We start from the raw sequence: 15896 nt of genomic DNA on the forward strand, positions 1-15896 counted from the left end.
GCCACTAAAAAGGGAACCAACAAAATGGCCACATTGTATTGTCAATCCACAGCACTTCGTAACAACTCAGAAAAGAAATACCAAATTACCGTAAGCATCTAAAGACGGAATTAGGGTCTCTCCACCACCTAACTAGCAACACCCCGAGCTTGTCCCAAAGCCACATGAGCTACTTGCTGATTCCCATCTCACAGCCTGCAGCCCACACAAGAGCTGTCCGTGTCATCCTGCTTATTTGCTAAGTAACACCCTCCTACAAAGCTGTTCACAAACGACTCATTTTTCCTTCCACGTTGTCTCCGTGCAGAGCCAAGGGTACAAACGGGAGCTGCTGCCAAACTTCCCGCTGAAGAACGGGGCAGGTTGGGAGGCCAGCGCAGGGGGTTCCTGGTGTAGACAAGTCAGGGCTTGAAGGTGATCTTCAGTCTATTCCCACCTGAGAACCTGGTTATTATCTGCACATTTGCTGCGTGAAGAATGGGGGATGGAAGTCATAGAGGGCATACTTGTGACACTTGCATGTTTAAGTTTGGTAGTCCTGAGGGCAACACAAGCAATATTATTTTATATCCCGTACCATCACGTCATCTCCCCATTTTGCCACTTCTCAAAGGCAGCAAGCCCCTTTCCTCCTGAACAGAAGGCAATTTACAACTGTCTTTTAAAATAACACATACAAAATAACCTACAAGGAATAAAAAAATTCTGATGGTTAAAGAAAAATTAAATGGGAGATCTAGCTAGAACCTGCAGACTTGTCATAATCTCACTTTTCTCAACGTGTTCCCTGCAAAATGGAGATACAGGCAATGAGATGTCTCACCAGATGATGGGAGCTCTGTTCCTTAGGATTCACTATGAAGCAAGCTATCAAAAAGCCAATGAACAAATGCATCTGCTGAGGCCGTACACACAGATGGCTGAATTTCACCCCTGTGTCCACAGGATTAACAATAAACAGTGTCAGAGACAGGCACCAAACAGCAGCTGATGGGGTCCCCTCATTGTAGAATCACCAGACCCTGCAAAAATTCAGTGAGCACATGCAAGAAAAACAAGTCACCATCTCTTCTACTTATCCACCGGAGTCTGACATGAGCAAATGTACAATATGAGAGAGGTTCCCATGGAGGACCACTGCACCTATAGCAGGGGCACACCAAATTCTGGGTGGAATCCAGAATTCAGGCACTGCAGAGCGGGAATGTTTTTTCATTCAATGTTCAACACCAAGCCAGAGATATTCACTAATCAATTCGTTAGTGCAGCCAACGTGAGAGCTATCTCTTTTCTCTTTGTACTTCCCCAACTTCCGGTTTCTCTTAACCCTGATTTTGCAGGTGCGTGACAGGCCAGCCAGGACAAGAGCTGCACACATGGCTGCAGTATTCCCACCACCAGCGGGAATCTGTCACATGTCACCTCCAGGTGCATTGCTCAAAGCCATGCTAAGCTTCACTGGGAGATACACAGCAAGCAAAGGGAAATGAAAGCCATATGTGTGAAACCAAGGAAGGCAAAGTCCCGGATATCTCAGCAAAGTGTCCCACGCAGCCCCTGAGCATGGGTTTCTCAAACTGGGAGACGACACTAGTGGACCTGTGATGGAGAACAGGCATTAGTCCAGTCCAGCTTGCATGGGGGAAGCTGGAAAATTGGCACTGCATTAGCCTGTCTGCAGGTTACGTGAACTGAGAGGATCTGCTGGTGGAAGGCTCATTCTTCATCCAGTCTCGCTACCCGCTATGCTAGATCTTTTGTTTTCTTTGACCCAACCCTATTAAAGCCTTCCTCGCAGCTCCATGCCCATTTTCTTCCCATTGCTTATATCCTCCACAGTAACTTCAAATCCCGTGTTTTCATCTCCTTCCACAGTTCTTCACTCATCCCTCGCAGACAGATTCTACATGAAGTTCATTCTCTTTATATTCAGCTTCTCTCTGGTTCCTGGCTCCCCAAGGTACTAATTACAATACAGTTTATTAGCCAGGCACATAACATTTAGACTCTAAATTTGGCCTGCTTTAAATAAAGCTAGACACCACTGAAGCAGTCTGCTGCAGTCAGTAACAGGGAAGGAGATTTTTCAAAAGCACTTAAGTGGCTTTGGAACAAGAGTCCCGTTTTCAAAGAGACAAGTCACTTGTCAATGAGAGTATGGCTCAGAAAGCATCTTTGAAAAAAATAACACCCTCGGGCTCTTTTAAAATCCATCACTACCAAAGAGCAAGTAAAGCAACCCCAATTAGTCTTTTTCCTGTGAAGGCTCAAAAACCAGAGGGCTAGATGCTTCAACCCTGTGGTTTCAGGCAGGTAAGAAGGAAGAAGGGATACCATTCAGCTGGCAACAAGGCTGCATCAGCCCAGGGTGAAGGGAGAAGCCTCACAGACCAACCACAGGTTGGATAACACAAAATTACCAGCCCATTAATTCATTTAATTCAACTTATTATGGTAGCTGACAGAGACCTGCTTCAGGGTCCTACCCAAGGTGCCTCTTTCATTCCAGTTACCATCATTGTAGCAGCTGAGCAGCCATCATCCCAGCTCACAAGATGCCCATGAAGCCAGGCAATACCATAGCTGGCACATTTGCTGATGAAGAGAAAAAGCCCAAAGAAGGCCCGGGGAAGTCCATGACAAAGCCAGGAAACAAGCCCAAACATCCCTGGTCTGCACCTTCACCAGAAAATACAAATAGTAGTTGCTCCTCAGCCAACAGGCATTACCCCATGGGCAAAGCTGTCCTCTCCCAAGTCTGCCACGTGTCACATTGTCCAAATGTGAATGAAAACAGATTTCTCTGGGCACAAACATTAGTCTTGACTGATGAAGGGAGTCAGTTTGGACATGACAGCTCTGGACAGCCAGCTGCAAAGTAAAAGCCTGGCTTGAAAACATTACCCACGTGTGGCAGGAATGTTCCTCTGTCCCTGCCAAGATGCCACCATCAAGAGAATCTGCCTAGCCAGTATTGGCTCAGAGGAAACAAGTTGCTGTTGCTCCATCATTTAATCTCTCGCTTGCGCGAGCAGCGGGGGCGAGGGAGAGGGCAGGGAAAAACACTGTGACACGGACTCCTGGAAACACTCCATGAACTTAATTTTTTGTGACGCTGTCTGGATACCAAGAGTTCTGAGCGTAATCAGGATGCTGAGAATCAAATTGAAAGTGTCTGAACCTATACACTAGGCACCATAGGGGGTAAATAAAGGAGAAAGCAAAGGTCATTTTAATTTCAACCTGCATTTCCAGTGTAGCAAAGTTCTGTGCATCTCTTAAAGACCCCATACCTTGAAGCCTCAGTGCCATGCCTAACAGAAATGCATAATGTTTTGATCAAATTTGACATTGGAGTAATCATATTCAACATTGGAGTAACCAGACACACTTCATTCACGCCAAAAGGCACCATTAACTCAAGCAGAAGACTCTACTTTGCCACAGGCCATTTGCAGAACATTTTTGTTCATTTTGGCCAACCACCCCCCCAAACAGTAACCCCATCTCAGAGCAAGCAATTTTGAAGATGGGGACACAAAAGTATTGAGCTGGGACATTACAGGACAGCCTGGGAAAAAACTCTTCAGGAAGACAAATTGCGCCTTCCTACCTCCATCCCTGACCCTCCCACTCTCTCTCCCTTGACTCAAAATCCCAACTATGCAGAGTCCTCAACTGGTTTCAAGCCCTGACCCAGAAGAAATAAAAATCTTGTGTTCTGGATGAAAACAAGCCAGTTTCTCCTGCCAGCAACGCTCTGGGCCCAGCAATGCAGTGAAAGCAGAGAGAACTTTGCATCCAGATTTACCTGCAAGTTGTTACCCTGCTAAGCAATTGCTCACTGGATACCTGCCCACTGAATACCAAAGATGCAGTTTATTAATGCGGGAGCATCTTGAAAACTCAGATAACGGCAAGGGACCCTGGGAACTGTTCAGAGATATACTTCAAGAGTTCGCAATTTGAAAACGGCACAGAACTGATTCTAGAGGCTGCATCCAGTATTTCCCAAAAGTCATTACACACAACTACAAGAATTCATTAGGGATCTATTTAAATTAAAAGGCAAAATAAAAATTCTGGAAAAAAGCTTGTCCAGCATTGAATTAAGCTGAATGTCTGAAATCAATAAATGCCATCTCAGCTACGAGAGGCTACACCATAAGCCCCAAATGCTTCCACAAGACACGGAGAGAAGAAATTCGAAACTTCTGCCTTCCTGGTAAGAGCTAGCACTGAGATTAAGAGCAACACAGCAGCCTTGATGCATCCTAATCCACAGAAAACACTGGACTTCTGTATAGGGCCAGCATTTGAAAAAGCTTGTACAGTCGCGCCAAATGACACAGCAAACCCACAAAGCTGTGCCTCCAGCACATGGTTTGCTAGTGCGGCTTAACTTCAATAGCCATCGAACAACTCCCAAGCTGGTTTTGGAATCTGTTCATTCACAGAGAGATTTGTCAATGCAGAAGTGGCCTCAATTGAGCAAATAAACTCTTGGAAGGGAACACTTTATCTAGCTCCTTGGAACACTGAAATCCTCCCTTTTCAGCCTTTGCTCTCAAGTTCTTTAAAGTTGGTAGGTTTGAATCCTAAAGACTATGGGAAAGCTTTTCAGTAACCCCAAGCCAGCTCCCTTGATACACTATTTTTTTAATAGTATTAAATACCACAGATCATAGCACAAGAAGAAACAGAAAACAAAACGCAACCTAGACTAGCATCGCAGCACTGCGACCCAAGGGCTCAAGGTGCCCATGTGGGTTTTGATACCAACTTCTGATGACGAAACACAAAGCTGGGGCCAAAGCACCCCTCTTTGGACCAAAGCTGGAGAACACAAGACGCAGCAGCTTCCTGCAGGAACACAACTGAGCTCATTGTGCTGAGCACCTCGGATGAGACCAGCTACAGGATCACCCAAACCGGCTGATATTACAAAACTAACATCACCACCCTTCACAAACAAGCACCCCTAGACAAGGCATCCCTTCAGCTAAAGCTCCTGTCCCTCAGCCAGCAGCTGTGCTGACTTCAGACATAAGGACCTGCATTATAACTAGCCATAGGCAGCAGGAAACAAAGTGTGCATCTCATCCAGAGGCTGAAAGGCCCATTGTAATTAACTGCTCTCGGCCCTGTACGTTGAACAAGACAAAAACAAAAACCAGTTTTCTTTTGCTGGTAAGCCCTAAAAACGCTGCCCGCTATTTCTCGTAAAGGGCCTATATGCCCAACGCTTTTTCTCTGCCCATCACCCAAACAGAAGCACTTAGCATAGGCTATGGGGAAGGTTAATTCCCACAATAATCAAATTTTACAGACAATGCCTGCAGGACAGAAAGAATATCACCATGTTTTAGTCACACAGACACGTGTTTCTCCTTGGGCTGAACCTGCTTGCTGCCCAGTGGCACACCACAAAAAACGGTGACTGACCACCAAGTGCACATGGGATCCAAGAACAGGGAAAACCATTTACCCAATGCCAGCCAACATTTCTGCAAAGAGCATGTCGGTGCTCAAACACGACTAACGGTTTACTTCAGCTCATGGGTGAGGGTGGATGCTCTCCCAGCAGAGCGCAGCGAGCATCCGATGGAGACATGCTCCCAGTGAGCCTGGGAAGAAGAGGTGGGATGGGGGGAAGGTGGTGTTTTAATTTTTGCCTTTGTTTTAAACATTCAAGTCTACTTTAATTGGCAATAAAAATTAATTTTCCTCAGGACAAGTCTGTTTCGCCCCTGACAGTAATTGCTAGTCTTTATCTCAACCCACGAGCTTTTTCACCTCATTTTCTGCCCCTGCCCTGTTGAGGAGGCGAGTGAGAGAGCGGCTGGGTGGGCGGCTGGCTGCAGTCCAAGGTTAACCCACCACAATACCTCACCAAGCACGGTGGATATTCTTTAGAAGAGAAAAGTTAAAGTTCTAAGAACAACCTTGCAAAAATAGCTTTACTAATGCATTTACAATTACAGCTCTTCCTGCAGCTCAGAGGAACGATGAGAAGCAAGCCACAGGACAGAAAAACTGGAAATCTAAACTCAAGTTTTTCCTCTTTAAAAATGAAGACCTAGTTACATATTGTTATTTTTCTGTTGTTTCCCAGTTACGGGGAAAGAAAGGATCAACCCCTGATTTGGCATCCCAGTACATCACACAACACTCAAACCGCGTGAGGATGAGAAGCAAGTGTGTTTCCAGCAGATGAAAGCCATTAGCACGGCACAGCAAGCAGCAGGACACCACTGGGGGCATTTCTTCTTCATATTTTTCAAAATCATTTTCTTTTAGTCAGTATTTTTAGCTTCTCTTTTGGAAGCTCCAGATGCTTCCTTTGACATTTCTCAGTATAGATGTGTATGTGTACATACAAGTCTGGTATTATTCAGAGGTGCGGGAGGCTTGTCCCGCTACCGCCCCAAGCAAGGTGCATGCTGGTCCTCCTGCAGCCTTTCAGAGATTGCCTTCAAGCCAAAGCGCGAGGTTTGGCCCCCACTCCAGCATCCTAACGCTCCCAAGCAACCCTCTGGCCTACTGCTAATGATGTGCCAAACTAGGTCTGCACGAAGCTGAGGAGAGAAGTGGAAAGGGGTAGCAGCTATTTCACATCCTCCTTTTCAGAAATAAAAAACAAGAACCCCAAAACAACCTTTCTGCAACTCTTCCTGTTGAAGTTCTACCGGAGAAAACAAAGACCACTCATTGTTTAACACCACGGGTTGCGATCCTGGGGAGTTATGGTGTTTTCTCATTCCCTGTTACCCCTTTGGAGAATTAAAGGGACAAAACACATTTGAAACTGCAGAATACTCAGAATTTTGTCTTGGTATGGCAGACATACCCATCACTGCTATCCTCTGGCCATCCTGTGTTTGACTGTGGTGCTTCCCACCAGCTGAGAGCACGCAAAGCTCCGTCTGGTACAGCTTCCAGGCAGACTTTTCACCTTACATAAATGTATGAAATAATTCGCCTGTTCAAGGAACATAGAAGGCACCACTACTTGGCACCTCAACTGTAAAGCAATTCCACGTCATTTCATTTGATTCTTCAGGCATTAAAATGCTAAGTATCACCTTAAAATACACATCTACAACATACACTTCAAGGTTGTTTCTTATATATTGACCCCAAACCAATGCTGATTTCAATTCAGACAAAAATCTGGCTTTTAGTGGGGGGAAAGAAAAATAAAATACACCACTATATGTTTTTAAAAATAAAAAGTGAAGTGTTTCCACATTTTTTTCCACACCCACACCCCACAACTCTTCCCAAACAGCCAAGCTTTCTTTCAGTTTGCGGTAGAGTTTGTAGTTGCCTTTTTATTAGGAAAAAAAGAAAAAAAAAAACCTAGAGAAAATGTTGGATTCAAATGCAAACATCAAAGCACCAAAAAAAAAACCTGAAAGCAAATCTGACATAGTTGCTTCAGAAACCATAATGCTGGGTGAGTCACGAAGACCTCAATACAACTGAATTACCCAGGTTCCTCCAAAAACTTCACTGTCATTTTATGGATCACCATAAAACTGAATTTTAAGTCTTTTTCCACTTGCAGTAAACTACGGCATTACGAATTATACAGGTGAACAGCATGGTAAGTGTTTTAAAAGGCCATTTAAATATTAAAAATAAGACAATTCCAGCAATTCTTTCCCAGAAAACAGATCATTATGTAGCATGTAACAACTTCTGTGCTCCCTCACCTGCCCTCAGCCACATATCTAAAAGTCACTGGGCCTGCAAACATGCAGAAATCATCCATGTGATAGCTGCAGACACCAAAAAGATACAGATGTTCAAAAAATACAGTGAAATCAGGTGGCTGCTTTGGTGAGGAGAAAGGATACTACGAAGGGAGAGGAAACAGAGAGGAAAAACAAAAACCAAACTACAGCAAATTGCTTCTCTTCGTCTTGAACCATAGAAAATAAATAACAATGATGATAAATATTCAAACAAACTTCAAATAAAGATTTTTGCTTTTATGCTGCAAGCAGTCACCTAAAATTATGGCGCGCGTTCAGGCGCTGCTGCAATACGAGCCCCAGTAAAAGATCGGCAACTTCAATCCAAGGGAGACCGTGCAACAGCAGGAGGCGGCAGCCTCCCTCCCTCCCTCCCTCCCTCCCTTCAGGAAGACATATTTAGGTATCAAAATGCAGCAGCACATCACGTTCAGAACAAGGCTGGAAAAGAGAAAGTTGCTAACCAGGGAGCTTAAGAAATCTGATTTTAGCTCTGAGGTCTTTCCTAGATTTGCTAAGCAAGGAGAGGCAGATCCAGCCGTACCTGTGCTGTCAGTCTTCATCCCTACATGATTACAGCTGCTTCCCCGCTTAAAATCTGGGAAAAAGGAACGGTTCCTTTACTCCATTCTTCAGTCCATCCACTCAAATTGAAATATCTTGGATGCAGGGAGCATCTCCCCTAAACATTACAGAATGCTCCCCATAACAGGGCAGAGCCATCCAGGAACTCCCTGAGCAGCTTGCTATCACTATTGATTGTATCGATAGAGTATGAAACGTGGCAGCGTGAAAGCTCGATTTGCATTACAATATGTATCTCCAAAGAGACAGAGAGTCTAGTGGTTGCTCCAAGGTGACCTGGAGACGGGACTCTTGGGGTTCCAGTCCTGGTTTTGCCGCAGAGTTGTAATGAAACCTTGTAAATCAAAATCAGTGGCCCATTTTTCTATGCAATAGGAAAAATTAATTCTTCTGAACTTCACTGGAGCACTTAAAGGAGTTACTACGCCAAGTATTATCATGTGTTTATTGAAACTTCCTTGGATGATGCTTAAAATATATCACTTTGCAGCTTCATCTGGTGTTGATCAGAAGACAAAGCTACACTAATTCATCCAAGCTGCAACCTCAGCCACTAAATAGTATGCCATTGTTTAATCTTGCTACCGTGAAGGAACAACTAGAGACCAAGGAGCGTAGAAGTAAGGAAACATTTTAGATTATTATACACAGAGGACAAATTCTTCTTGATGAATTGCAGAGTAACTCTTTTGCAGCAATAAATTTACACTGCTGTAGCAGAACAGAAGCTGGCTTTTGGTCCTTCACAATATCCTCAAAGTAAGGGAAAAGAAAGCCCATGCAACCTGAGAGAAAGCCTTTTCTGGGAACCAGGGAATATCTGCTCTCCCTTACAGAGCAGGAGAGGGATCGCGGTTCGACTGAGCCTTCTCCGGGACAGGCGCTACATTACGATGTAAAGAGCCATAAAGTTACTAAGGAAGAACACCGCAGACCTTCAGTATTCTCTGGTCTAATTCAAGACCCCTCTAAACCTCAGCTGCATTAATACCACAGGCCATTAAAGCCCAGGCGCTAGTTGTCACACAGGCACACAGCAAATGCTAGAGAGATTTAGGAAACGAAGGCTGGCCAAAAGAAATGAGACATTGGTTTCACGATGGATCATAACATTTCCAACAGGCTGCTCTTTCTTTCAGGGCTTACAAATATCACTCGGCCCTTACAGAGAAAAAGAACTGCCAAACTTTCCGCTAAAAATAATAAAAAAATTAAACACTACAATCAATTAGTCCACACACACATCAACTGCTTTTCGCCTTTAAATGCATTTAACCAAGAAGGCATCAGACTGAAAGTTTGGATTTACTCCGCAAACGGCACACAGTATATAACTTAAGAGATAAACTTGTCATTATCTCTACACCATTTCATCTATTAGTAATAAATAAAAGAAAACTTTAAACCAAAGTATAAATGCCAGTTACTCACAAGCCTTCCTGGTACTCAAAAATGCAACCTGCACCTGGCTCAGAATTTGTTTCTACTAATTGATATAAAGTTTTTGTGGTAACGACTCAATGTCACACTCCCGACCCAAGCCCCACAGGAGCCCGAAGGTGTCGGAACCCAGAGCTGGGTCCGGTTTCTCCTCCACCCTGCAGTCAGAGACCCGAAAAACATCAAAAAGCTTCTTAGAGAAGAAATATGAATGCAGTCAAGAGAGCTAGTTTAGAATAACTTTCTGCGCAACTCAGCTGCAAAACAGACAATATTCTCTAATGGGAAAGGCATACTAGAAACAACTTTCCAGAAATAACATTGCCAGCAAAGATATATTAAGCGAAAATGAACTGTAAGCAATAACCAGCCAATGCTTGGCAATCTTCATCCCCACTAAAACGTTTATTTTCACTCCATGGTTTTGTTTTTTTTTCCCCTTAAATACCCCAATGACAAATAAATTATGAGCATTACAGCTAATTTATTACTCAGCACTGCTGAGGATGGAAAGGCAAAAAAAAAAAAAAAAAAGGCACAGCAATATTTTAAAGCCGATTCTTATTCTAGGAAAATAAATACTTTAATAAAAACAATAATAAATTCAATGGGAAAAACTGCTCTTGCAGTTAAGTCATTGGACTGAAGCACCTGAAACTGGAATTCCTTGCTTTGCCAGACTTCTCCTCTGCCCGTGCCTAAGCTACTCAGGCTCTGCCGCTGTTAACCAAGCAAAAGCTTTAGCAATAGCTTCAGCAACAGAACCAAGCTCTTAATCTCTGCCTCAGTTTCCCCACCTGCAACGTTTCTCCCACCCAGTCTATTCAGACTGCAATTACTCAGGGACAAACCCTGCTGCGCAGCACCAAGCACAACAGAAAGCTCGGAAGCGTTGCTCTGCGATATTAAAATTGTCTTTAATAACATCCGCCGTGCAGAACTCTCCACTGACTTCAAGGAGAGTTTGACCAGGTTTCTGCAACAGGAGAGACGACTGCTTTCTGTACTGTAAGAGGAAAACAGTATTCTGTTTGCTTCATTTAACCTGGGAGGAAAAGAGGTTGCGCACCAAAGCAACTTAAAAATCCAAGAGCCAAATTCCACTCTTAATCCCTCAGTTCCCTGGTGTCCATCTCACAGGACCCCTATTTCTCTTTGTTCCAGCAGGAACCCTTTGGTGATTGACTTCTGTATTTATCTTTGATACTTTTTTTTTTTTTCCTGAATACGGTATTTTAAAATTTTCTTTAATATCCTGAACCCCGGTAGCAATAAAATGGCACAGAAGGAGCCTGTCTGAGAGACCACATACACACGCAGGATCTCACCTGGTCCCGCATGGCACTGTTTTTACTGCAGGTGTGTTAAGGGGGGCTTTTCCAGCTGCAGTCAAACACTGCCGCACAGACAAAGCTCTAGACGGGAAGTTAAGCGCGGCTCAAAAGTTTTCATTCAGCAAAACAAGAAACAATTTGGCATTCATTCCCACGCAAACACCAATGCACCCTCCTTGGGAGGGACCAATTATTTTCCTTTCCATCTCATGTTGGGGCCGGTCATCCTCCATCACTTGATAAAACACATGAATGGCTGCATTCAAAGCTGCAGCGAACAGAGACATCTCAGTAAAGCTCTGTAAAAACAGCTATCCAGAGCACACCAAATAACTGCTTCCCAACGCGCTTCCCATATGCATGCCCTTTATCTAAAGAAGCCCGTGACTTTGGCAGATGTCGGGTGCTCGCAACTAGGTCAGTTTGAACCGGAGCGAGCCGAGGCTAAAGGCTGGGGAGAGAAAATTAAATTGCGCTCCTGCTCCACAAATTGTGGCTGTCAAACCGAGAGCTCTTCTGCTAAAGCACTGATTTCGCCACTGGCGAGGCAGAAGATTCGACTGGCAGGGTGACGAAATGCCTCAGCACTAAACTGTCAGGAGCGCTTGGAAGGTTATTACCAGTTAAAATACTCCAAAATATAAAGCACGTGGGAATTCAGTGGCGAGGGGGTACAAGGGAGGGAGGTGTTGCCAAGGTATGTGAATCAGCCTTATCGAACTCCTCATCGCTGCACGGCCAGCATGACTGATCACACTGCTGCATTCGCCCGAAAGGCACACGGAAAAGGGCTGGAAAAGGGAGGTTCCAGCCTTTCCCTCCTGCTGCCATCTGCGCCAGTAACGCTCGGCTCTTTAATCCACAGACCTACGCCGCAGGAGAGCAACCGGGGGTGGAAATCAGCTGGGCTTTCAAAAGTTGCTGCGAAAACCCCGAGTAACTTCTTGCAGCAGGAATGCCTGCAGACGGCAAGCGGCATTTTCCCCGCTTGCCACTGCAGTTGCTGGGAAATTCAAGTTTCCAAAAGCACGCAGGAGTAATTAGATGAAGCCAAATAAACGCATACACAAAACCTTACAAGAACATGCAAATAACAGGGTGTATTCAGCAGCCCCAGAAATTAAGGCAGCAGCGCAGGCTTGCATTTGCATAAACTATGCAGGATATGGCACCGAGTCATTTTGGAACATGTGCATTCTGCAAACAGCAAGCGCAGTAATTGACAAATATTTTGGAACGTGACATCGATCAAATAATCCCTAAAACTTCCCATGAAGAACCCCAGCGACACCGTACTAATTAACCATAGACATCCACTGTTGGCATCCTGGGGTATTTTCACTGCTGAGTTCTGTGGGAAAAGGATTGGACTTCATAGATTTTTATCAGCATTTATTATTTATAAAGCCCTGTTGGCAAGCACAATGTTTTATGAACAAATAAAAGTGAATGATCGTTGCTTCAAAACCACATAATGAATGAATGTCTACTTTGTACATACATTCAAGTGGGCGCTGCTAGTTTATTGTGCAGAAAACATGGAAAAAAAGAAGTTTTTACATCTCTAAACAGAAATAACAATATCCGCTTCGAAATGTACCGACATGGAAGCCAAGCCCAATGAAAACTGAGCTTTTCAATCACCCCTGAGAAGCCAAGCCCCTGCCTTGTTTTCTTAAGAAGCTGAGTTTTTGCCCTCGTGGTCTCCCCGTGCAGAGCGAGGCAGGCAAAAACCGAGGAAACCAACTTGTCACCGTATAAGGCGAAAAAAAGGTTTCTCTTCCTGAGTTACAAATAACCAGGGAAAGTCACACATGTGGCCAAGCAAAGCAGAAGTATGAATGCAGTACTTGCTCACTGCTGGCAGGCTAAAATTAGCAGTTTATTCAACTGTCCAGAACTACACGCCGTGTCTGTCCTCCGCAGCATCTCCCTATTTGTCTGTCTTTCTGTTTGCTCCCCGCTTTGTCTCGCCTGCTAATTTGTCCCTCGGGGAGCAGCCCGGCAGGCCACCGCCGAGCCCAGCTCGTCCCAGGAGCCCCAGTAAATGAATATCCACTCGCAGTTCCACCTGGGCAACTCCGCGGCGCCTCCGCTGATTTCACCCCCAAGACGGCACCTGAGAACAGCTCTCGGCCCCGCAGGACGCTCGGTCTGTAAAAATGATTTAGGTCCTGCACACCTTCCACCGAGCATCTCTCCTGCGCCTGCTCTCGCTCCCCCACCACACCTGTAAGCGTGGAGATCGTCCAGACTCGCTTTAAACGCAGATTTACCCCTCCAAAGATTTGCATCTGTTCATTGTACGAAGAGCTGTGTGGTATTTGCAATGACGGAAGATAAATTATACAGGGAACGGAGGAACACTTGCCCAGTGCAGCTGGGCCACTGCTTATGCATGCTGGGGATTGTTTTGAGTTTAGGTTTTTACCACCCCCCGCCACCACTGACCAGTTGTCCGGTTACTGTTTGTGGATCGGGCTGGCCATGGGGGCATGCCGTCATGCTGGTCAGGGGACAGTCCTGGAGAATGGCAGCGGGAAGGGACAGCAGGACCTCACCGAGTTAACCCCTCGGAGGAGGGACTGCGGGAACTGCAGGGTTCTCCAGCCAGTGGGGCTGGGGCGCGGGAGAGGGAGCGAGCGCGGACCTCAGCCACGAGAGTTGGGGCAAACAGGAAAAGAAACGCAAAACTGGTGAGGGGAGAGCAATGCAAAGGAGTCTGAGGAAAATGCCATGCTAGGGGCTACTCCTGCTGATCCCGTATGCTCAGGGACTGTAGCAGTGTGCCAATATACAGTGTGTGTATATACATCCTCGAGCAGATCTGTACGTTTCCAGCACACTGGTGCCCGCTGGGTGACATCACCTTAGTGGGCTCTTCCTTGATGAAGGATTATCCCACGCTCACCCATGCTGGCAGCTCATTTTACAAGTTGCTCATCAGAAACAGTATATTTACTCGCTAAGGTGTTACTCACATAAAAGAGGCCTGTCCGTGTCTGGCTCCTACAAATTAAAATATATCCACCTATCCTCATACAGAATTACTGAATTTATCTCAACAGATGTGATGTAGTTTCCTTTGGAATTACAAATACATTCCAAACTAAACTTAACGCGTTTTATTATATGGAGATGACTGCTAATTTCCATTTCGTGTTAATCAGGAATATTAACAATGGTTAGTTTAGCCACTTACCTTGAAAAATTATAGACTGCGTTCAGTACAAATTTGCATAAGTAGTTTGAGCATGTGAGAGAGGAGCAGCTAAATACCAAATACAAGTACAGAATGCGGAGATCTTACACTTACTGTATAACATATTACGTGTATGGCCTCAAAAAGCCTCAGAGATTATGAATACACTTCTTTTCCATGGAAACTATAATTCTCAAATCCAGCAAGCTATTTTGAGAAATTTAAATCAACTCTACACTTACAGCTGCTGGAAGAAGAACACTTCATTTCCACCGGCTGCCTCTCTCCGTGCACACTCAAAGGCAGAAGCGGAGCCGTATGGACAACCCTTCCAACTCTTCTACTACAGTTCTGCCTCTGACACCACATCTCACTATGCAGATTCAGCGCAAAGTCTAAATTTTGCCTGTTCTCTACCTAACGCCAAGGCTCGGGGGGCCGCTGCGCCCAGCACCGCTGCAGCACTTGAAGAGGACGAGGAAAATTAGTAAGGCGGGAGGCACGAAGTAAATGCCCCACGAGATTTCCTTGCTGTTTATTCAGCGTAAGCTGAAAAAGGCTGGCATTTGACCCGCGTTGGTGGCCAGCTCAGAAACTAGCAGCCACCCCGCCGGCGCGGCCGCGCACCGGGCGCGCAGGGCACCGGCCGCGGGGGCTGTCGCCGCAGAGGGGCGAGGGACGCCAGAAGGGTAAAAAAATCCCCCCCTCGGCTCTGCTGAGTCATTTAAGCCGTGAAACGCCGGGCTGGTGTCAAACCCACCCGGGGAGGTTGGGCGGGCGGGGGGTCTGCCCCGGCGGCGAGGAGGAAAACTTCCCCTCCACTTCTGCCGGCGCATCCCCCGCCCCGCTCCGCGCCCCCCGCCCCGGCAGGTACCGGGGGGGGTGCTCGGCCGACCGGCCCCCACTCACCAGGTAGGCTCCCACCGTGCCCTGGGCCAGCATCAGGGCGCACTCGGACACCAGGAAAAGCTGGATGCTGGAGAAGCAGGAGACCTTCCTCCGCCGCCTCCGCTGCCGCGGCGCGCCGGCCCCTGGCAGCTCCCCGCCGCCGCCGCCCGCCGAGCCCCGCTTCCCCGGCATCCTCCCGGGCACCGCCGCCGCGGGATGGCGGGCCCCGCGGCTGCTCCGCGCCTTCCTCCTCCTCCTCCTCCTCCTCCTGGGGGTGCCAATCACAGCGGCAGCCCGCGGCGGCTGCCTCTCCGCCCGCGGGCTGCTGCCATGGCCAGCTCGCCGCCGCCGCCTCCTCCTCCTCCTGCTGCCGTCTCTCCTCCCCTCGCCCTGCCGCGCTCCCTCTCTCCGCCGGCCCCGCGCAGGCCGGATCCGCGCCCCCGCCGGCGAGGGGCGGGGGAAAGCGCGGGGCTGGGGCTGGCGCCGGCGGAGGCTCCGCGGCGGGCGGGGAGCGGGGGGGCGGCCCCGTCCCGGGATACGCGCGGGCGGGGCGGCCGGCTCCTGGCGGCGCGGGAGCGGGGGGGAACCGCAACACCCCCCCGCAGCAGCGGGCCCGGTGCGGGGAAGGCAGAGGAGCCCGGCAGTGGAGCCGGCTCCCGCACCGGGATGGAAGTTTGTCACGCCGGG

At 47.1% G+C, this 15896-nt stretch overlaps 1 protein-coding gene across 1 annotated transcript in view; it reads right to left on the reverse strand.

Annotated features, from left to right (window-relative positions):
• SLCO3A1 (solute carrier organic anion transporter family member 3A1) overlaps positions 1 to 15694 on the reverse strand; it is a 151775-nt gene extending 136081 nt beyond the window's left edge. The window contains exon 1 of the mRNA XM_054214194.1: positions 15231 to 15694. Within this exon, the coding sequence (XP_054070169.1) occupies positions 15231 to 15401 (171 nt within the window). The 5' untranslated portion in view covers positions 15402 to 15694. The remainder of the gene's footprint in view (positions 1 to 15230) is intronic.
• Positions 15695 to 15896: the final 202 nt, after the last annotated feature.

Source organism: Rissa tridactyla, chromosome 9, assembly GCF_028500815.1.
Source record: "Rissa tridactyla isolate bRisTri1 chromosome 9, bRisTri1.patW.cur.20221130, whole genome shotgun sequence".
NCBI lineage: Eukaryota > Metazoa > Chordata > Aves > Charadriiformes > Laridae > Rissa > Rissa tridactyla.